Raw genomic sequence first — 23,208 nt, forward strand, 5'->3', positions numbered from 1 at the left:
TGGATTATTGATAATTTGTTATCCGTTTTAATGATCCGATTAAACTGTTCATCTGTATAATAGCAACAACTGTCATTGATATTTGAGAAGAAATTATTGTCCAGGTCTATATCGTGCTCCAAGTCCAGTACATTGTGGTCTGTGTATTTAAATGTTCTCAGTTCTACTTTTCCATGATCAGCAATCCTGTGAGTTATATCCTTCTTGTCTCCAGATGTAGATGATGTAGTAGATGAATAGGTTCCTCTGGTCTGTGTCATGGTGTTGTGATGTGTTTGTGTCCTCATACCTTATTGGTCGTATTTGTCCAGTTCCTTGATGTTCCTGATTACCATAACCTTCGCTTCTTCTGGTGTTCCATTCAATTTGATGAATGTTTTGCAGTTGGATGTCCATATCTGTTGAATTTTTCCCTGCTTTTTTAAGAGATGAGCTTTCCTGGCGATGTCTGCGTTTCTTTTGGTCAGATGTTCATTGATGAATACGTTTGTTCCTTTGAGTTTCCGTCCCTGTTTTAACAATGCCATTTTATGTTTTCTGTTGACAAACCTCATTATAACAGCTCGCTTGTCTCCATCCTCTCTCCTGGGCAGGGGGTGGCACGCTTCAATGGTATTACAGTCCATTTGAATACCTTTAGATTGCAGGAAGTCAGTCACCTGTTGTTCCACTGAGCTGACCTCCTGCTGCTGTCTTCTGACACCGCCCGTGCGTAGGATCGAGGTTTAATATGAATTCCTGTAATAATAACATCGTTCATCCTTGTGTACTGTTCCAACTCTGCAACACGGTTCTCCAGGTGCGCCGGTCTTTCTCAGCATTCTGGATCCGGAGAGCCTTCACTTCTTCCACCAGCTCCATAATGGATTTCTGCTGCATTTTAACAACAGAGATTTCCTCAGACAAAAAGTCCAGGGACTTCTTGATATCATCTCCCTCCTCCGCCGTCAGTGCCTTTTTCGGACCCATGGTCAGATAAATCCGCGTTGGCACCTCGGTAAAGCCGCGCCGGTGGAAATGCGCTGGCGCCTCGGGCTTCAGGTGGAGCCGCGCCGGTGGTACTGTGCTGACACCTCAGCAGCGCACATCCACCGGCGCTGAAGCCAAGAGTAACGAGCCTGTTTGTTTTAAAAATGTAAGGAATAGAAAGTACAGATACTGGTGTGAAAATGTAATGAGTAGAAGTCAGAAGTAGGCAGAAAAATAAGTAATGGAGTAAAGTATAGATACCTAAAAAGTGTACTTAAGTACAGTAACGAAGTATTTGTACTTCGTTACTTGACACCTCTGGTCAATATGGACCAACATTCAAACCCATTGGAGCAGCCCATTCAACCAGTCTGCCCATTGTCCTCTGACCTCTGATATCAACAAGGTATTTTCGTCTATACAACTGTCGCTCACTGGATATCTTCTCTTTTTCGGACCATTCTCTGTAAACTTTAGAGATGGTTGTGTGTGAAAATCCCAGCTGATCAGCAGTTTCTGAAATACTCAGACCAGCCTGTCTGACACCAACAACCATGCCACATTCAAAGTTGCTTAAATCCCCTTTCATTCCCGTTCTGATGCTCAGTTTGAACTTCAGCAAGTCATCTTCACCACATCTAGATGCCTAAATGCAATGAGTTACTACCATGTGATTGACTGATTAATTATTTATGTTAACAAGCAATTGAACAGGTGTACCTAATAAAGTGGCCAGTGAGTATATGTTTGGATTTTTTTTTTAATGTACAAAACAAATACTTTTTAAGATACAATATTTGAATTCAACACAAGATGTGACTTACTGGTAAATTAACCAAATGTTTAATTGACACGTCAGAAAATAATCAGTACATTAATTGTAAAAAAAACCTGTTATATTAATCAATTAATTAAAAAAATCAATAGGTTAAGTGATTACAAAAATAACTCTCAGTTGCAGTCTTACAGGAGAGGCAGCGTGGGTCAGTGTAGAAGCTGATAGCAGAAAGACAACACACTCTTATTGTCTCCTGAATTTAACTGCACTGTTGCTGCCCAGGGGAATCAATTAGAACCACGCTGAGCTCACGTTTTCCACCTCTATCGACTTGGCATTAATTTGTTTACCACACAGCCACTCACTGGACAAAACAAAAAAAAAAACTTTCCTGAAAGTGCAACTACTGGATTATTTCCAGCTATATTTCACGTGTGAGCCATCGGAACAATGCACAATATTCTGATGTAACAAGCAATCCCAATATGCAAGCACAAACCTCCCATGAATCCTATTAGAGTGGCACTGCACATAAAGCAAATACGCGACCTCTGGGGCGCGTCACGGTCTGTAGAGTCACGGTGAGTACATTTTCTTCTATACGTAACAAACATGGCAGATGCAGCAACCAGCTGAACAGCAGGGAAGCGTTTTCCAGATGTTGCCAGATGAAACTGACAGGTGTCACGTGTGTAAAAGTCAGTCTGAGTCTACAGGGAGTTGATTAGTACAAACCTGTTGCAGCATTTACCAGCTTTCCTCTAATACATGCCAAAGCTCCTGGAGAATTGAGCAGGGTCGCTTCAGTGGTGCTACCGCTAGATCTAAAATTAGCACATCTGAGAAGCAAACCTGCCAGCAGTATGGCAAATATTTATAACATCCGGATATAATGATTATCATGTATGTCTGGCTTTGGGAAAGAGGTGCGTTTGCAACCTGTGAGTTAATTTACGCTGTTATAAATTCCATTCAGTGATTAGTTCAAATATCTAGATTGCATCAGTTGATACCAGCTTTTGTTTTTGTGCTCCCATCATGAAATGAGTCACATTTTTGTGATTTTTTTTTATTATTATTTTAGTATTTCTAACCCTCTCCCGTCCTCTAACCCTAACCCCCACAGATTCCCCACCCCCCACCCCCACCCCCATGTCACCCCACATTTCATGCTCCTGTCACAAAATGGATTTGTGCTCCTGTGACGATATCACAAACAATAGGTTAATTTATTTTTCGTGATGATATCACCAAATAGCGTGAGGTTTGGTCGGCTGATCTGTGTGGAAACCCCCCCCACCCACACACACACACACACACACTTGTCGGCGTACATACAAAGCGCGTATTAACTGCAAAGTTTACATATTCATGTGCAATAACAGATTTGTTGTCATGGTGATTAGTTTTTCAAATCACAATTGTGAAATCTTTCACGTAAGGTAGCAGTGAAATCAAAGCACGTGTGTGTTCACGTGAAAGGACCTTGCCTTGGGGCAACTGTTTGTTGTGATTTGGCGCTATACAAGAAAAAAAGTTGATTGATTGATTGAGTTGATTGAAAGGAGCATGTTCAAAAAAGACACCATCTGCCACTTTGCGCTCACCTCAAGGCAGCCTGGTCCAGGCTCGGCACATGCTGGGGTCCAAGCATGAAAAGAATCACTTCCAAATATCAGGATGACCTAGAATTTATTTATTTATTTATTTTTTTCCTGTCTTTTGCCAAGTAGCAGCATACTTGGGAGGACTGAACATGAGCATGCTGCAGCAATCAGATGAGGTGTGGTGCGATGTGCCTTGCACTTCATTACCTAGTGAGATAGCGCTCTATAGAAATGTGGGTTTTGTGATCTGTTGCACTACTCCTGTGCCTTTTTCAACCAATATTATGGAGGAAGAAAAGGTTGGCATCATCTGAGTGAAGCTGATGTTTGATTAACAAGGTGCTGTGATGAGAAAAAGCTCAAGTTCAGCAGGCAGACTGCAACAAGACCCCACTGGAGAAGCAAGATCTCGACAGAGAAAGACTGACTGAAAGCCAGAAAGAAGTGAACAATCTGGGCTAAAAATGCCATCTGAACTGAGAAAAACCAGTTCAAGAGGCCTGGAAAGGTGATCAGATCCAATCTGCAGGCGAGACTGAATCAGTGTGACCGAGCAAGAAGGTGAAAGAGGGAGCTCTCAGATATGTTTACTTTCCTTTAACAGATACACAGAAGCAGGTCTGTAATTTAACTTTGTTCCTGCCTTCATCAATGCCCTATGAGTGCATCCAAACCTGAAACGATAAGAATCAGCAGCACACTCTAAACCCGAAAGTTCAAATTAATTAAAAGGATTCAGGAATGCAAACTCAAAGTTTTAACAAAACCTTTGATTTACTTGAATTTTTCAAGTTTGTGCAACATGGTTTTGCTTTTTGAGTAAATTAAACTCAGAATTTTTTGATTGACTTGAACTAATTGTATATTAGGTAAGCAAAATGTCAAAGTATAACTTAAGCACAACTTAAAAGAATTAAGTAACTATATGTATGTAAATATTTGAGTTGACTTAGTGAACACTTTAGCAGCAGTGGTGGCCAAGTGATTAGTGCGCTTGGTTTTGATGCAGAAGGTTCCTGGTTCAAATCCCACCTCTGCCACATTTCTCTTTGTAATGTGGAGTTGTTTCAGGAAGGGCATCCGGTGTAAAACTTATGTCAGCTCAACATGCAGATCCACCTCGGATCTGCTGTGGTGACCCTGAGTAAAAAGCAAGGGAGCAGCTGAAGGGACTTACTTTTACTTAATGAACACTTTAATTTATTTCTAATCATGAGGTACAAGTAGCATATAATCAAAACTTTTAAGTTCTGGGAACAACTGACTTTAAGTTTATGAACTCAAAAATATTGTGGTAACTGATTACCTCAGTATTTTTGAGTTCTGCTAACTTGTTTGGATTTACAGTGCACAGATCAACGTGGGAGCTGGTGCCTGTGGAGGATGTTCTCAATCACAGTCAAGACTGCCTCAGCAGGATTTGTTCTTTAATTACTTCAAGGTCTTACTCCTTTTGTAGCTTTAGGTACGAATGTATGATGGAGGTACTCCTTGTTGTATAAATTCATTTCATATGGATTCACCCTTTAAGGACGTAGCGTACGCAACATAAGTACTTTATTTGGATTTTTGCTCAGTTTTAGCAAGAAAACTGGCAGACTGACAAAGCTTAACAGTGCAGGTCGGACTCTAAATTTGGGATTACACTAAGATTTATTTGAGGGTGCAGGCACACTGTTCCACTTTCCTCTAACCTACTTACTCCAGTCACAAACAGGCCTTAACTACAAATGACCTCCACACTTTCCATAAGTAACAATGAGAATGACTCAAACTAAGATTTGAGAGGTGTTCAGCTTTCAAATTACATCTACTTTCACACAACAACTTTGTGTCTGATCACAAGCCAAAAATAGCTTCTTTTTTATCACTGGATTTGAAAGCGAAAATGTATCATTGGTTATACAGCTTCATGATGAAGTGGTATAAAGAAGGATTTTCTTTCACCAAAACATCAAATCTAGGCTTGCATCTCAGATGTACCTTCTGGCAAATTGTCTTATTTAAAAGTCTTATTTTAAAGGTATTATAACAAAGTGGTACATTACTTATGCGACCCATCATCTTGGCTTTTATATTTTTAATTAATTTATATCAAGTTGTAGAGATTTACTTTGAGTTTGAGTTTAAGGAAGAAAATTTTAGATTTTTTTCTATTGAGAAGCTTTATTTAGTTTTTGTATTTGAATACAAAAACTAAATAAGTAAATTTGGCATAAACAGATTAAATGTGTGAAATATCAAGCAGCCCAATGGAGGGCACTATATATTTCAATTCCAGGAAGACCATCTTCTTGGTCATTGTCATTTTTAGCTACTAAATGTGATTTTTAGGCACATCTCTGTGAAATTGCTTTGGGCCTCCATCTTGAAAAAACAGCATTGAAGTTTAGTGAGTATTGGTGCCTCTATATGAACGTGGGCAGGGCTATTGTTTCACAGGGCAAGACTCACATGCACTGAACATGCACACATGGAAATCTGTACTAAGCATGTACACACAGCTAAACCGAGAATGTAACAAGGACAGAAAAGCTCAGAGCACAGAGGGAGTATTATTCATTTCCTGCACAGGACACCAGTAAGTGACTAAATCTTTACATAGAAAATGGTTGGCAGAAGCTATATTAATGTTTAAAAATGGAATTCGTAAAACCTAAACAATGCCACTGTTGCTGCTCTGTTGTCACTTTAACCATGCCCCTTTTTTTTTCTAGGATTTTAAATGTTAAGATTATAAGTACTTTTATAGAAAACTATTACTGAATGGAAGCACTTGGTGCTTCCATTGGAACTTGATGGTGCTTTCACACCTTTCAGTGTCAAATTAATTCAGACATATTTGCACATTTAAAAATTAACTTCTGGATTTTACAACCTAGCCTCTATTTTTAAAAATTTTTTTTGTTATTTTTGCAGGGAGGGAACATCTTTTAAAACACTAAATTAATTGTGGAAGTGATGGGACAAGCTAAAAGCATCACCTTTTGTAAACTGCGTCTTGTCACCAGTGAACATTCAAAAAGATCATTAAAAGTGTCCGGGTGCATGGAGAATATCCCCATGAAGGTAAACATGCATGTACACATATTTACCTAAATAAATGCAAACAAAAAAAATCCAACCTTTTAAAAGAACCCTTCATATAGTTAGCTGCTTACCTTAGCCCAGCGCTCTACCACATAAGCATTACAAGTTTACTGTTGATGAAGGTTCTTTTTGCGGACTTGTAACGCAGGGGGAGGAAGGTTAATCTCACGTATTATGCAAACTGTATAATCTGTTATTTTCAATCAATCAATCAATTTTTTTTTTATATAGCGCCAAATCACAACAAACAGTTGCCCCAAGGCGCTTTATATTGTAAGGCAAGGCCATACAATAATTATGGAAAACCCCAACGGTCAAAACGACCCCCTGTGAGCAAGCACTTGGCTACAGTGGGAAGGAAAAACTCCCTTTTAACAGGAAGAAACCTCCAGCAGAACCAGGCTCAGGGAGGGGCAGTCTTCTGCTGGGACTGGTTGGGGCTGAGGGAGAGAACCAGGAAAAAGACATGCTGTGGAGGGGAGCAGAGATCGATCACTAATGATTAAATGCAGAGTGGTGCATACAGAGCAAAAAGAGAAAGAAACAGTGCATCATGGGAACCCCCCAGCAGTCTACGTCTATAGCAGCATAACTAAGGGATGGTTCAGGGTCACCTGATCCAGCCCTAACTATAAGCTTTAGCAAAAAGGAAAGTTTTAAGCCTAATCTTAAAAGTAGAGAGGGTGTCTGTCTCCCTGATCTGAATTGGGAGCTGGTTCCACAGGAGAGGAGCCTGAAAGCTGAAGGCTCTGCCTCCCATTCTACTCTTACAAACCCTAGGAACTACAAGTAAGCCTGCAGTCTGAGAGCGAAGCGCTCTATTGGGGTGATATGGTACTACGAGGTCCCTAAGATAAGATGGGACCTGATTATTCAAAACCTTATAAGTAAGAAGAAGAATTTTAAATTCTATTCTAGAATTAACAGGAAGCCAATGAAGAGAGGCCAATATGGGTGAGATATGCTCTCTCCTTCTAGTCCCCGTCAGTACTCTAGCTGCAGCATTTTGAATTAACTGAAGGCTTTTAGGGAACTTTTAGGACAACCTGATAATAATGAATTACAATAGTCCAGCCTAGAGGAAATAAATGCATGAATTAGTTTTTCAGCATCACTCTGAGACAAGACCTTTCTGATTTTAGAGATATTGCGTAAATGCAAAAAAGCAGTCCTACATATTGTTTAATATGCGCTTTGAATGACATATCCTGATCAAAAATGACTCCAAGATTTCTCACAGTATTACTAGAGGTCAGGGTAATGCCATCCAGAGTAAGGATCTGGTTAGACACCATGTTTCTAAGATTTGTGGGGCCAAGTACAATAACTTCAGTTTTATCTGAGTTTAAAAGCAGGAAATTAGAGGTCATCCATGTCTTTATGTCTGTAAGACAATCCTGCAGTTTAGCTAATTGGTGTGTGTCCTCTGGCTTCATGGATAGATAAAGCTGGGTATCATCTGCGTAACAATGAAAATTTAAGCAATACCGTCTAATAATACTGCCTAAGGGAAGCATGTATAAAGTGAATAAAATTGGTCCTAGCACAGAACCTTGTGGAACTCCATAATTAACTTTAGTCTGTGAAGAAGATTCCCCATTTACATGAACAAATTGTAATCTATTAGACAAATATGATTCAAACCACCGCAACGCAGTGCCTTTAATACCTATGGCATGCTGTAATCTCTGTAATAAAATTTTATGGTCAACAGTATCAAAAGCAGCACTGAGGTCTAACAGAACAAGCACAGAGATGAGTCCACTGTCCGAGGCCATAAGAAGATCATTTGTAACCTTCACTAATGCTGTTTCTGTACTATGATGAATTCTAAAACCTGACTGAAACTCTTCAAATAGACCATTCCTCTGCAGATGATCAGTTAGCTGTTTTACAACTACCCTTTCAAGAATTTTTGAGAGAAAAGGAAGGTTGGAGATTGGCCTATAATTAGCTAAGATAGCTGGGTCAAGTGATGGCTTTTTAAGTAATGGTTTAATTACTGCCACCTTAAAAGCCTGTGGTACATAGCCAACTAACAAAGATAGATTGATCATATTTAAGATCGAAGCATTAAATAATGGTAGGGCTTCCTTGAGCAGCCTGGTAGGAATGGGGTCTAATAAACATGTTGATGGTTTGGATGAAGTAACTAATGAAAATAACTCAGACCAGACTCCAACACACCTGAATCCAATGAAAGGCTACTTCTAATGAGCCTTTCATTGGATTCAGGTGTGTTGGCGCAGGGAGACAACACCTTTCATTGGATTCAGGTGTGTTGGAGCAGGGAGACAACTAAGAGTGTCAGGAAGGTGGCTCTCGAGGACCGAACTTGGTCACCCCGGTACTAGGGTGACCAAACGGTCCTGTTTTCCCAGAACATGTCTTGTTTTCATGTCCTGTCCTGGGCGTCTTGGTTTTTTTTGTTTGTTTGTTTGTTTGTTTTTTTAGACTGTGATGAAAATGTCCTGGTTTTCACTGTTTTTCATCTTTGAGCATCTTTGAGTAAACTTCGAGTACCATTTGAGTATCTCATTGCCAGCCGAGTGTCCTGGTTTTCGGTAATCAAAATACGGCCACCATATATACACATTCTATGAGCTCCTGGACACTTTCAATGACATTTTTGCCCGTTCAGTGGCGACAAGAGCATCTTACGCAGAGTTTACATGGTGTTTTTTAGCTTGTCCTGCTCCATTACAATGATTAGCCAGTTATCCCTTGACAGTCTTTGCATTCTAAGTCAATATCGCAATGATTAATTTTACTTTTGTCTTGAGTGAAGAGATAACCTCTAAAACATCTAAAAATAGAGCCTAGGTTTAAAAATTCCGGACTTTCCCTTTAAGTTTGGCAGCGTAAGGCTGTGTGAAACTGGTCAACCAAACTCTGGAGCATCCCATGCAGGATGCAAACAACCGTAAAGGCTCTTGATTATCTAGAAATCCCAAACCACATGCAGTTTGCAGCCAGTCCAGACACCTGGCCTATGGCACCTGCTGTAGTGACCGTATCAGATCAAACTAAAACCCTCTTTGAGCTGCACAACAGACTCCAGAACTCTCCAGAAGAAGAAGTGGGACATTCCAGGAAAAACAACTGGATCATTTTCATGTGATCAGCGCTCATGTTATCTCTCCGAACAGCCTGTCCATAATGAAGCCATAGCGCACTCCTGGATGCGCAGCGCGCAAACGAATTGCCCTTCACCTACCGTACCTTTGGTGCGAGCGGAGCTCAACCCCAGAGCCACTACAGCCAACACTCCGGCTATCCTCAGCATCCTCTCGGAGGAGAAAGAGAGAGGAAAAAACGACGATCTCTTCCAAATTCTCTTTCTTTTTCCTTCTCCTTTCCGCCCTCTCTTGTTCTCAGCGTCTCGGGTTCTCTGTGTCTCTTCGAGCAGTTTCACTAATATGTGGGACAAGGCGGGGAAGGTGGAGGTGGAGTCACGCACAACGCCGCACCGCGCGCACGGCACAGCAGGTTGCGTGGAGGAGCGACGCGCCAACTCAAGTGGGTTTGCGCTGAGACAGGACCGGAGCGCAGCGCACCCCGGGACCAGACCGACGTCACAGGGAGGAGAGAGGAGGATCCAGGCGCTTTTCTCTCCCTCCTTCTCATCCTCCGCCCTCCTCTCCTCTCTCCTCCTCCTCCTCCTCCCATCCGCTATCTCCGGAGCATCGCAGCCCACTCAAACTGTCCGTGGTTCTTCCACGCTGCTGAGGATGGATCCATCAGAACAGTTTGAAAGCCCACTCTCACCGAAACACTAAACATCCACTAGAGATCAAACATTATTACCATAAATTCTCATACAAGTGGATCAAAATATAATTACGAACCCATTAAAGAATATATTTACATTAGAATGCCAATCAGTAAACTCAGTAGGGGACGCTGGGGCGGGTTACCACATAGCTATGGCGCTATTCAAAACTAATATTTTCAAGTTTGAGGCCAAAGCTTACTTCTTACTTTTTTAATCCTTTTCCCCATGTGCTTTTATTGATTCCCACCAAAAAGGTCAATGCAAGACAATATGTGAAACACTCACTCACTCACTCATCTTCACCCACTTACTCCAATTAAGGGTCTGGAGCCTATCACAGCAGTCATTGCGCGTGAGGTGGGGTACACCCTGGACGCCAGTCTGTCGCAAGGCCATATGTGAAACATTCATTCATTCATTCATCTTCTACCGCTTAGTCCAATTAAGGGTCACGGGGGGCTGGAGCCTATCCCAGCCGTCTTGGGCACGAGGCGGGGTACACCCAGGACAGGACGCCAGTCTGTCGCAAGGCCACAAACAGACAAACACAGACACACCCACACACACCTAAGGACAATTGTAAAGATTCCAATCCACCTAACCCGCACGTCTTTGGATGTGGGACGAAACCGGAGCACCCGGAGGAAACCCACGCAAACATGGAGAGAACATGCAAATTCCACACAGAAAGGCCACGGGAATTGAACCCACGACCTTCTCGCTGTGAGGCAACAGCGCTAACCACTAAGTCACCATGCTGCCCCATATGTGAAACAATAAGATGAAAAACATAAAATCATCAAAGCATACAAAATGACACACACACATACACACACAGTCACTAACGCCACAGAGGACATATGTACTTCTACAAAATGACATTGATGATATATATATATTTATACCATGGTCAGTGAGAATTTCATGTCTAACTGGCATACATTATTTTCGTGTATACGCCAGTGGCGGCGCCAGGAAATTTTTGTTGGGTGGGCTGGGGTAAAGGTTGGAGGGGCTCCACAAAATGTCGTAAAAATGAACAATATACTGTAAATTGCTTTATAAATACCAAGGTATACGAGGTCTGTTAGAAAACTATCCGGCCTTTTTATTTTTTTATAGTAGAGAAGCTTGAATCTTCGACTGGACTCAGTCCAGTCGAAGATTCAAGCTTCTCTACTATGGAAACCACCTGGACAACTGAGAGCCTACACAGAAACTTTTAATTTTTTTAAAAAACTATATGGATTTGAATCATGTGCGCTTACATCAGCCAAGCTTGAACCTTCGTGCACATGCGTGAGTTTTTTCACGACTGTCGGTTGCATCATTCGTCTGTGGGCAGGCTTTGAGTGAGCACTGGTCCACCCCCCTCGTCAGATTTTCATTGTCAGGGAAATGGCTGAGCGATTGGAGCAGCGCTGAATCAAATTTTTCCAGAAACTGTGAGAGACAGCCAGGTGGAATCAATTCGGAAGATTCAGACGGCTTTCGGTGAGGATACTCTGGGTGTCACACAGATTAAGGAGCGTTACAACCGGATTAAAGACGGCCCACAGCGGCGGAGGGCGCGCCGCGCTCCGAGCGGCCATCGACAGGCTGAAACGACCAGATCATTTCCAAAGTGAAGGCTGTGTTGATCCGGGACATCATGTGACTACCAGAGAAATTGCAGAAGAGGTGGACATCAGCACTTTTGCAGCACATTCCACTGTTACAGGAGATTTTGTAATGAAAGAAGTGCGGAGGAATTCGCGTGTCGGTACGGAGCAGCAATGGCGCGCAACAAAAAACACGTCCGTGTTGGAAGTCTCACAGGACAAGTTGTGACATGCCCAGCTGTTACACAATTTCTCGGATACTCACTCGATTGAAAAGCCACCGAAAGCCGTCTGAATCTTTCGAATGGTTTCCAACACGGAAACCAATATATTGGTTGAAATATTTGTGTGTTAGCGCACTGTGTGGGACCATGGTATAAGCGGATTAAACAACTCGAAGCCGTGCATTATACGGTTTGAATGCACTTCGCGGAGTAACACCACTCCACTCCGCGTCGTGCATTCAAACCGTATAATGCACGGCTTCTCGTTGTTTAATCCTTACACACACACACACACACACACACACACACACACACACACACACACCCACCCCACTGTATGTATATATATATATATATATATATATATATATATATATATATATACACACAGTGGTTCTACAGTTTTGTTTTTTTTGTAAATCTTTTTATTGAAAAAATCAGAAACACAAACAATAAATCATCAGCATGGTTACAAAAGATTTTTCTTTTTTTTTTTCTTTTCTGTACACACTCAAAACACCCTCCTCCCATCCCTCCCCGCACCCCAACTGGACCCAAAAAATAATGATAGTAATAAGAATAATAAATCGACAGAAACCGTACCAGCAATAGACCTTGGTTTTGTGTATGGTAGACATAGGTAGATGACAAAATAAACAAATTAAAACAGTAAATAAATAGCTAAATCTGCCTTCAGGGATCTTTATGGCCAACAAAGTGTGCCTTTGTGTGTGCTCAAGTTATAAGACTAAACCCATAGTATCTTTTTAATTTATTGCAATGTCTGTGGGAGCCCTTGGAGGCTGTTAAAGTGTAATAGAAAGGGTTCCCAAACAGATTGGAATTTGTCTGAACACGTTATAGCAAATTTGATCTTTTCCAAGTGCAAAAATAGCATTAGTGGTTGCACAGTTAACCAAAAAGCATTTACAGACACACATGCCAAAAGACATTATGGGAAAATGAGCTTCCTGTCATCAGTGATTGGTCAGTTTGCATATATGTAAAAACCAACACACAAGTTACTGTAATGTGTGTGTTGGTTTTTACAAATAAATTTGTATTTGTAAATATGAAATTTTTTTAATTTGTAAAAAAAAAAGGCAATTTAAAAACAGAAAATTCTGTTTGTTACGTAATTCAGCACTCATAGTGAATGTGTGGCAATTGGTATTCAGACTGCCATGAACACTGCCATCTACTGGATGGGAGTGTGAATACCAATTGCCACACATTTGATATAAGTGCTTCCCTTCCTTTCTCTCTGGTAGCCAGCTCTCCTCTGCTGGTAGAGGATTGCGCTCTACATCTCATAGCTGTCTATCTACTACAAAACATGTAGCAGACAGGAACTAAAATGTATGATTTGAGGCTTTACAAATGTTTTTAACTGTTAAGCTTTATTCATTATTCCTGCAAAACGATGTTAGTGGTCTAAAAGTTATCGGAACTAAATTTATTCTGCTGATGATTTTCAAAGCTAGCTGAAAAGCTAATCAGCTAACAAAAATGTTAGCTTCACTAATTAGTGGTTAGTGGATTAGCGTAACTGTACCCACCCTGTATATATATATATATATATATATATATATATATATATATATATATATATATATATATATATATATATATATATATATATATATATATATACACGAGGTCTATTAGAAAAGTATCCGACCTTATTATTTTTTTCAAAAACCATATGGATTTGAATCACGTGTGATTGCGTCAGACAAGCTTGAACCCTTGTGCGCATGCGTGAGTTTTTCCACGCCTGTCGGTTGCGTCATTCACCTGTGAGCAGGCTTTGAGTGAGAAGTGGTCCACCCCCTCATCGTTGTTTCATTGCCAGGAAATGGCGGAATGATTTGGGCTTTTTTTCCATCAGAATTTTTTCAGAAACTGTTAAGAGACTGGCAGCTGGAAACCATTAGAAAAATTTATCTGGCTTTCGGTGAAAATGTTACAGGCTTGGTAGAGAATAAGGAGTGTTACTGTCGCTTTAAGGACAGCCCCCAGCAGCTGTGGGGCGCGCCGCGCTCCGAAGCCGCCATCGACAGGCTGAATGACCATTTCATTTCTAAACGAATGGCTGTCTGGATCCGTGACCATCGTGTGCCATTTCTCTGGTTATCACAAAAGCTGGACATCAACCATTTTCTGGCAGATTTCACTTTTAACAAGAGATTTTGTCATGGAAAGCCGAGCGGAGGCTTCGCGTGTCACGATGGATTCGCTACTGGAGCGAGACAAAACCACCTCCGTTTTGATCTCACAGGACGGCTTTGAGATGGCGTTCAGACAGCTGTCGGTGGTTTTTCCCTTCCAAGATGGCGCCACGTGAAGGCGCCCTGGTATTCTGGTGCTCCCTGTTTTGTCTGTTGTTGTGCGTGAATCGTGTGTCATCGTGTCCCTACACCCGCGAGGAGCTTCTAAACATCAAATCATCAACACCCACGGACATTACGCCAGATTTTTTAGTGCCTGCAGCTGAACTGGTTCACTTTTTGGCCAATAAAGTGAGACGACGGCGGAGAGGAAAACGAGCTGGAGCTCTCGTGCGCCTCAGACGAAGGGGCACGCGTACGCCCCTACCTGGGATATTTCTCTCCAACGTCCGCTCACTCCACAACAAGATGGATGAGCTGGCACTGCTGATGAAGAACAATAGAGATTTCTCCTCATCTTGTGTACTGTGCTTCACAGAGACGTGGTTAAATGCACAGACACCGGACTGCGTGCTCCAACTAGAGGGATTCCAACTCCTCCGTGCAGACAGAGACCCAGCACTCTCTGGTGGAAAAACAAGAGGTGGAGGACTCTGCTTCTATATCAACGACGCCTGGTGCTCCGATGTGACTGTGATCTCCCAACACTGCTGTCCCTCTCTGGAATATCTCCTCATAAACTGCAGACCGTTCTACTCTCCACGTGAGTTTAACTCTTTCATACTTTGCTCTGTGTATATTCCACCGAGCGCGGACGTGCACGAGGCCGAGCGCGCGCTCGTGGATCAGATTATGAGCGTGGAGAGAGACTTTCTGGACTCTCTTGTTATAATTCTCAGTGATTTTAACAAAGGGAATCTCAGTCAGGAATTACCAAAATGCAAACAGTTTGTTAAATGCCCGACCAGAGAAGGGAGCACGTTAGATCATTGTTACACGACAGTGAGCGGCGCTTACCGCGTGGTGGCCCATGCAGCTTTGGGACTCTCAGATCACGTGATGGTCCACTTGATCCCCACGTACAGACAGAGACTTAAACTCTCTAAACCTGTTGTGAGGATGTCTAAAGTGTGGAGCAATGAAGCTGTAGAGGAGCTACGCGCGTGCTTGGCCACCACGGATTGGGATACGTTTGAGGCTTCAACAGACAGTCTAGATGACTACACGGACACTGTGATGTCATATATTCATTTCTGTGAAGACAGCATCATCCCACAGCGTACAAGGGTGAGATATAACAATGACAAGCCCTGGTTCACACCTAAACTCCAGCAGCTCCGTCAACAGAAAGAGGTGGCTTTCAGAGAAGGAGACAGAGACAGCTATAGAGGTGCAAAGTACAGATTTAGCAAGGAGGTGGCAAAGGCTAAATCCATGTACAGTTCACGTCTGCAACAAAGGTTCTCTGCCAACGACTCGGCCTCTGTGTGGAAGGGGCTGAAAGAGATCACCAACTACAAGCCCAAAGCACCTCGTTCTATTGACGACCTGAAGCTGGCCAACGACCTGAACGTCTTCTATTCACGCTTTGAAGACAAGGACTCACACCTCCCCACCCCCCACACAACTGGATATTCAAACACTCTGGACCTCCCCCCTCTCACTGCTGCCCTCCCCACTCCCCCTGTTGCCCTCTCGGTCCAAGAGGATGATGTGAGGAGACATTTCAAAAGGCTGAATCCACGTAAGGCCCCAGGCCCAGACTGTGTCTCTCATGCCACCCTGAGACACTGCGCTGATGAGCTGGCCCCAGTCTTCACGGGGATCTTCAACACCTCCCTGGAGTCATGCCATGTTCCAGTCTGTTTCAAGTCCTCAATCATAGTTCCAGTCCCCAAGAAACCACGCGTCACTGGACTTAATGACTACTGTCCTGTGGCTCTCACGTCTGTAGTCATGAAGACCTTGAACGCCTGGTTTTATCCCACCTGAAGTCCATCACCGACCCCCTCCTGGACCCCCTGCAGTTTGCCTACAGAGCCAACAGGTCTGTAGATGATGCCATAAACCTGGCCCTGCACTCCATCCTGCAGCACCTGGACTCCCCAGGAACCTACGCTAGGATCCTGTTTGTGGACTTCAGCTCTGCATTCAACACCATCCTTCCAGCTTTGCTCCAGGACAAGCTTTCTCTGCTCCACGTTCCCAACTCCACCTGCAGGTGGATCACAGACTTCCTGACGGACCGGAGTCAGTGTGTGAGGCTGGGAAAAAATGTCTCGAACACTCGGGCTCTCAGCACAGGATCTCCACAGGGCTGTGTCCTTTCCCCTCTGCTCTTCTCCCTCTACACTAACTGCTGCACCTCCAGCCACGACTCTGTAAAGCTCATCAAGTTTGCGGACGACACCACCCTCATTGGACTAATTTCGGATGGGGATGAGTCTGCCTACAGGAGGGAGGTGGACCGGCTGGTGACCTGGTGCAGCAGCAACAACTTGGAGCTCAACGCCCAGAAAACAGTGGAGATGATCGTGGAGTTCAGGAAAGCCACAGCTCCCCCGCCCTCCCTCGCCCTCACCAACAGCCCCATCACCACTGTGGTCTGTCACCGCTTCCTCGGCACCACCATCACCCAGGACCTCAAGTGGGAGTCAACCATCAGCTCCCTCATCAAGAAGGCCCAGCAGAGGATGTACTTCCTGCGGCAGCTGAAGAAGGCCAAGCTGCCTGTCCAGCTGATGGTGCAGTTCTACACGGCCATCATCGAGTCCATCCTCTGCTCCTCCATCACGGTGTGATACGCCGGGGCCACAGCCAGGGACAGACACAGACTGCAGCGTATTGTGGCCTCTGCTGAGAAGGTGATCGGCTGTAGCCTTCCATCTCTCCATGACCTGCACGTCTCCAGGACTCTGGGCCGAGCAGGTTGGATCACAGCTGACCCTTCTCACCCTGCACACGGTCTATTCAAACCACTCCCCTCGGGCAGGAGGCTACGGTCCATCCGGACCAGAACCTCCCGCCATAAGAACAGTTTCTTCCCCTCTGCCGTTAGACTCATGAACACCTCATAACTCAGTCACCTTAAGCTTAACTCTGTCACTTTATCATTTTATCACGGGTCACTTTAGACAAGGTACTTTGGTTTTTAATTGCACTCCTCCCACTGCACTGTTTTTTCTGTTTCTCTGTTTTTCTGTTGCACACGGCCTTTCATATTTCATTTTTTTTTTTTATCTTATATTTTATCTTATTTTGACACATATGTTATATTTTATCCTAGCATTTTATCTCTTCTTAATGTTGCACCATTGTCCCGAAGCAAATTCCTAGTCTGTGAATCCTGTTCACTGGCAATGGCAATAAACTTCTTCTGATTCTGATTCTGATTCTGATTTTTCCATTGAGTGATTATCCGAGAAATTGTGGATGTGCCTGGACATGCCAGAACATGTCCTGTGAGGCTTCATCACGGCGTTGCTGTGCGCCATGCGGCACCGCCGCGACGCGCAACGCCTCCGCTCCTCTTTCCATGACAAAAACTCTTGTAACAGTGGAATGTGCCGTTCATTTCCAAACTGGACGCTGTGTTTTATCCGGGACGTCATCTGACTAGCACAGGAATTGTGAAAAGACGTGGACATCAGCACTTTTTCGGCACATTGAGACAGACGTGCAGAGGAATTCCGCGCGTCGCGGCGGTGCCGCATGGCGCAAAGCAACGCCGTGATGAAGACTCACAGGACATGTTCTGGCATGTCCAGGCACATCCACAATTTCTCGGATAATCACTCGATGGAAAAACCACCGACAGCTGTCTGAACGCCATCTCAAAGCCGCCCTGTGAGACCAAAACGGAGGTGGTTTTGTCTCGTTCCAGTAGCGAATCCATCGTGACGCGCGAAGCCTCCGCTCAGCTTTCCATGACAAAATCTCTTGTTAAAAGTGAAATCTGCCAGAAAATGGTTGATGTCCAGCTCTTGTGATAACCAGAGAAATGGCACACGATGGTCACAGATCCATACAGCCATCCATTTAGAAATGAAATGGTCGCTCAGCCTGTCGATGGCGGCTGCGGAGCGCGGCACACTACCAGTCGCTCTGGGCCGTCCTTAAAGAGACAGTAACACTCCGTAATCTCTTTGAAGCCCATAAAATTTTCACCAAAAACCATCTGAATTTCTCGAATGGTGTCCACTTTGATGTCCCTCACAGTTTCTGAAAAAATTTTGATCAAGCAAAGCGGCAGTCTCTGAGCCATTACTAAACAATGAAAAAAACGACGAGAGGGGTGGACCACTCCTCACTCAAAGCCTGCTCACAGGCGAATGACGCAACCGACAGGCATGAAAAAACTCACGCAAGCGCACGAAGGTTCAAGCTGGCTGACGCAATCACACGTGATTCAAATCCATACGGTTTTTGAAAAAAATAATAAGGTCGGATACTTTTCTAATAGACCTCGTATATATATGCCATATGGAGAAAACCCAGGACCTGCATGTTCATCCATCTAAGTGTCAGCTTATTTCAATCTCCAGGTGCAAAAATAAAAAAATCAGTTTTAATTATACAATGAATGGTACAAACGTGTCCGTGTAGACTGCATCAAGGACTTAGGTATTGACATTTCTTTGTCCTTGGTGTGAAATGAGCACATTAGTCCTGTTGTCAGCAAATGCAAGTGGGCATGATCGAGTGTACAACAGGTTGTGGAGCACCTTTGAAGGACTCCTTGTTTTTATATTTGGCCCTTGTCAGGAGTGACCTGGAGTAAACCCAGTCTGGAACGCTACAACCAAGTATCATATCCATGTTTGAGAGGGAGTCCAGAGGAGGGCAACCAAATATATGGTGTTATCCAGACATGGAGTACAGTGCCAGATTAGTTTTGCTCAGGCGGTTACCTCTCTTTAAGAAGAGAGAATTTTTTTTTTTTTAACAAGTGTATAACTCTTCACTATGATCTGAATTGGCAAGGATATGTTAATTTTTATTAATCTCATCTGAGCCGTCCCACTACAAGGTCATCTTCTGATCCCTTTATGCTGAGGCATCAATTTTGCCATACTGAATGGCATAAATCATCCTACCTTCAAAGAATTATTGCATTTTATATAACGGCTGAGTGGATCCTTGTCATTTGATTGATGCTTTGTATGTCACATGACATGGATTAATTCATCCCATTTGTGTTGCATTGCATTTAGAGTGGAATTTGGTTCCATTTTGAGTGCAAATTTGGTTCCATACGTTTGGTACCATTGCACTCTGCGCACCCACACGTACACGTCCTCATGCACACATGCACATGCATGCGTGCATGCATGAGGAACTACACAAAGTCTTTTTTTTTTAATGGAAGTCCAAAGTCAGTGCACAGCATCACTGGACTGCACGTCACAGTTTGGACTTTAGCAGCTGTGGAGCACCAAAATGTAAGTCCCTTTTCTGTTGTTTATAAATTAATAAAATATCAAATGACAAGGATCTATTTTAGCCATTATATAAAACAAATAATGAATGGTTTTACATTCTTTCAATAGAACAAATATTTAATTCGGTGAAAGCTGGAACATACCATTCAACTCGGCTTTGCCTCATTGAATGGTATGTTCCAGCTTTCACCTCATGAAATATTCGTACCATTGAACTCATAAACATTCATTATTTGTATAATAGAATCAGCACCCATATGACACCAGATCTACCCAGGCTTTGAACTCATTTAATTAAGACCCAGGTTGATTTTTTTTTTTTTTTACATTGCTAAGTTTGCTAGCAATTTTGACTACAGTTGTACTTGCCTGTAAATTTTTAATAATTATATATATAATTATACAAATAATGAATGTTTATGAGTTCAATGGTACGAATATTTCATGAGGTGAAAGATAGAGATAGATACATATACATTTGATTGTTTATGTATGCTAAACTTTAAGACAGTCCGTCATCCGAATTGAGGCAATGTGAGTGTGGGGTGGCCGCAGCAGTATCCCGCGCAGCCGCAAGCTTGGGGGGAAACGGAAAACTGCAGCAGATGAGCTGTGCTGCCTCCCAGAGGGGGAAAGGAGTAGCGGTGCGGAGGCCGGGGTAGTGGGGGGGCAGACAGAAACACAAGGGGGGGCCGTCTGTGTGTGCAGGTGGCTCATATCAGTCTCTGTCTGTGTATGCTGGCAACTCCAGCATACACGGAGATGGAATGTTCCATTCAACTCGACTTCGCCTTGAATGAACATTCTAGCTTTTAGACCACTGTAAAGCTGGGAATCAAGTGCCTTAATGAAAGGGAGTACCTATTTTTGCAAGAGTACTGTACCATGATGAAGCCCTTGACAGCAGCGCTGGCCATTTTACAAGGGGATGAGTGGACCTATGGGGTTTTACTACCAACACTCACAAGCCTGATGTCAAAGACACTTGACCTGAAAGATGACCTCTCCAGAATAACAGCCTGCCTCCCAGATGTCATTGTAAAGGTAAGATATTTGATAATCGATTAGGGTGGATTTGTGAAATTATTATACTATTCAAGATGGGCAGATGTTCCACTTTGTTTTAAGCAATGAGTACAATTTTCATAATGATAGAATATAATCAAAGATAAATTATTCATCCCCTGTTGAATATCAAGAATATTGGTCATTGATAATAATGAATATTAATCATAACATCAACAGAAGATTTTATAAAATAAAATTAATATATTCTATATTATATCATATTGTATTTTACAAGCCATCAAGATTGGGCAGCACGTGGCTTAGTGGTTAGCACTGTTGCTTCACAGCAAGAAGGTCATGGGTTTGATTCCCACCTGTGGCCTTTCTGTGTGGCGTTTGTATGTTCTCCCTGTGTTTGTGTGGGCTCTCTCTGGGTGCTCCGGCTTCCTCCCACATCCAATGACACGCAGGTTAGGTGGATTGGAAACTTTAAATTGTCCGTAGGCATGCGTGTGTAACGGAGGCCAGCAGGTGTCGCTGTGCAGATGTAGTTAGTAAACCTCACTCCCAACAGCTCAAAAGGATTCGAGGCCAGAGCCCTGGGTTTTAGCCATCTGGTTAGAGAGTCCGACTCCCATGCCGGAGCTCGTGAGTTCGCGTCCCGAGGGGAGCGAATGGGCGGAGTCATAACAACACAACACAGAGTGCAGCCGCTACACGTGCGGGTGTGAATGTGTTTGGTTGTCTGTATGTGGCCCTCTGACAGACTGGCATCCTGTCCAGGGTGTACCCCGCCTCACGCTCTATGAATCCTTGGATAGGCTCCAGCTCCTTGCAACCCTTAGCGGTTGAAGATGAGTGAGTGTGTGTGAAGCCATCAAGATTCGTTTTGATGTTGTACTGGATAGCGAAGAAGGTCTTGCAGCGGCCACTTGTCCCAAGTTCAAACTTCGATGGCTGAGGGATAAACGTAGGAGAGAACATATGAAGGAGCATCTCACAACAGAGTGTCGTAAAGCTGCTCCTGCTGCTGACGATGCTAATGTGCCCCAACTGCCATCAATCCCAGCTGAAATGGACTTTTTTGTTTTTGAGAACCAGTACACAGAAAGCATCTCTGTGCAAACAGAAGTCACTGACTATTTGAGGTCAGGGTATGAGCCTGAAATTCTAAATCAGTTCCCAAGCCTAAAAAAAATGCACATGAAATACAACAAGTGGAACGGCTGTTGAGTTTAGGTGGATTGTTGCTTTCTCCGTAAAGGAACAAATTGTCTGATAGAAGGTTTGAGAAGCTTCTGCTAATGTGATATAATGACTGTTTCACTCCAAAAGAAAACAAAATAAAACATAGGGCCTTGTCAGAGTAGACATAAAATCTGAGTAGACTAACAGCCAAAAATGTGGCACACAACAGCATCTTCTGTTTTGGTAAACTGGATATTACTCCTCTGTGCACTTTACCAGTTCTGTTAAAAGATGTGAATGCTAGTAATTTGGAATACTTTCAGGAGAGACTTTGATTATTATTATTTTATTGCGGTATTTTATTTAAATCTATGGGGTGACCCCCAAAAAACACAATCCATAAAAATTGTAATAAATACTACAAAGGTCCAGCAAATTTCTTGAAATCTTAAACTTAAACTTCAGTCTGTGTACACTCATTCTCCAAAGTTTCAGTTATCTTGGTCGCTTTGTTGTGAAAGTGTAGGAACACGGACCCACAACAGGGGCGCAAATGAACGGACAATGGAGAAGGTAAATAACAAGGTTTTACTGTTGTGGAACGTGCACAACCAATACAACAATTGACAATTTGGGGTTAAACCGAATTCCACTGGTGTCGTGTGGGCAGGCTCGAAGGTAGGAGACGTCCGTCCAAGTCGAACCGGAACCACCCAGATTTCCTCTGCCACCGAACCCTGGAAGTACTGGAACCGCCAAGTCCCGAATTCCCAGGTGGCCACTGCCTCCGCTCGTCGGATCCGGTACTGCTGGCAAGAGAACAAACACACAGGTGTGGATGCGGCTGCACCCAGTAACACAGAGAGGGGAGAAGCCGTCTCCACCTCACGTCACAATACTGCAGGAAGGTGAGTACTTATCGTTGAGTAGACAGCTGTCCTGCAATGCTCAGAAAGGCAATATAATATAGCAGAGAATTGTTACCTCTATCTTAAGGCGATATCTCGGCACTGAGGTGGAGACGCCGTCCTGGTGATATACCTCCGTGCTGAGTGGAGTCAGCTGTGTCCACTGATGGGTGACAGCTGTCACCCTGGCTGCTCTCGTAAGGCGGCAGCGCCCTCTGGTGCCTGGAGCCCGCACTCCAGGCAGGGCGCCCTCTGGTGGTGGTGGGCCAGCAGTACCTCCTCTTCAGCGGCCCACACAACAGGACCCCCCCCTCAACGGGCACCTCCTGGCGCACGACCGGGCTTGTCCGGATGGCGACGGTAGAAGTCGGCCAGGAGGGCCGGGTCCAGGATGAAGCCCTTCTTCACCCAGCAGCGTTCTTCGGGGCCGTACCCCTCCCAGTCCACC

The 23,208-nt window shown here is 43.6% G+C and overlaps 1 protein-coding gene across 1 annotated transcript in view; it reads right to left on the reverse strand.

The window, feature by feature from the left end:
* LOC117508169 (calsyntenin-2-like) overlaps positions 1-10,073 on the reverse strand; it is a 1,041,373-nt gene extending 1,031,300 nt beyond the window's left edge. Inside the window, exon 1 of the mRNA XM_034167838.1 lies at positions 9,667-10,073. Coding sequence (XP_034023729.1) covers positions 9,667-9,730 — 64 coding nt within the window. The 5' untranslated portion in view covers positions 9,731-10,073. The remainder of the gene's footprint in view (positions 1-9,666) is intronic.
* Positions 10,074-23,208: the final 13,135 nt, after the last annotated feature.

This window comes from Thalassophryne amazonica, chromosome 4 (genome assembly GCF_902500255.1).
Source record: "Thalassophryne amazonica chromosome 4, fThaAma1.1, whole genome shotgun sequence".
In the NCBI taxonomy this organism is placed as follows: domain Eukaryota; kingdom Metazoa; phylum Chordata; class Actinopteri; order Batrachoidiformes; family Batrachoididae; genus Thalassophryne; species Thalassophryne amazonica.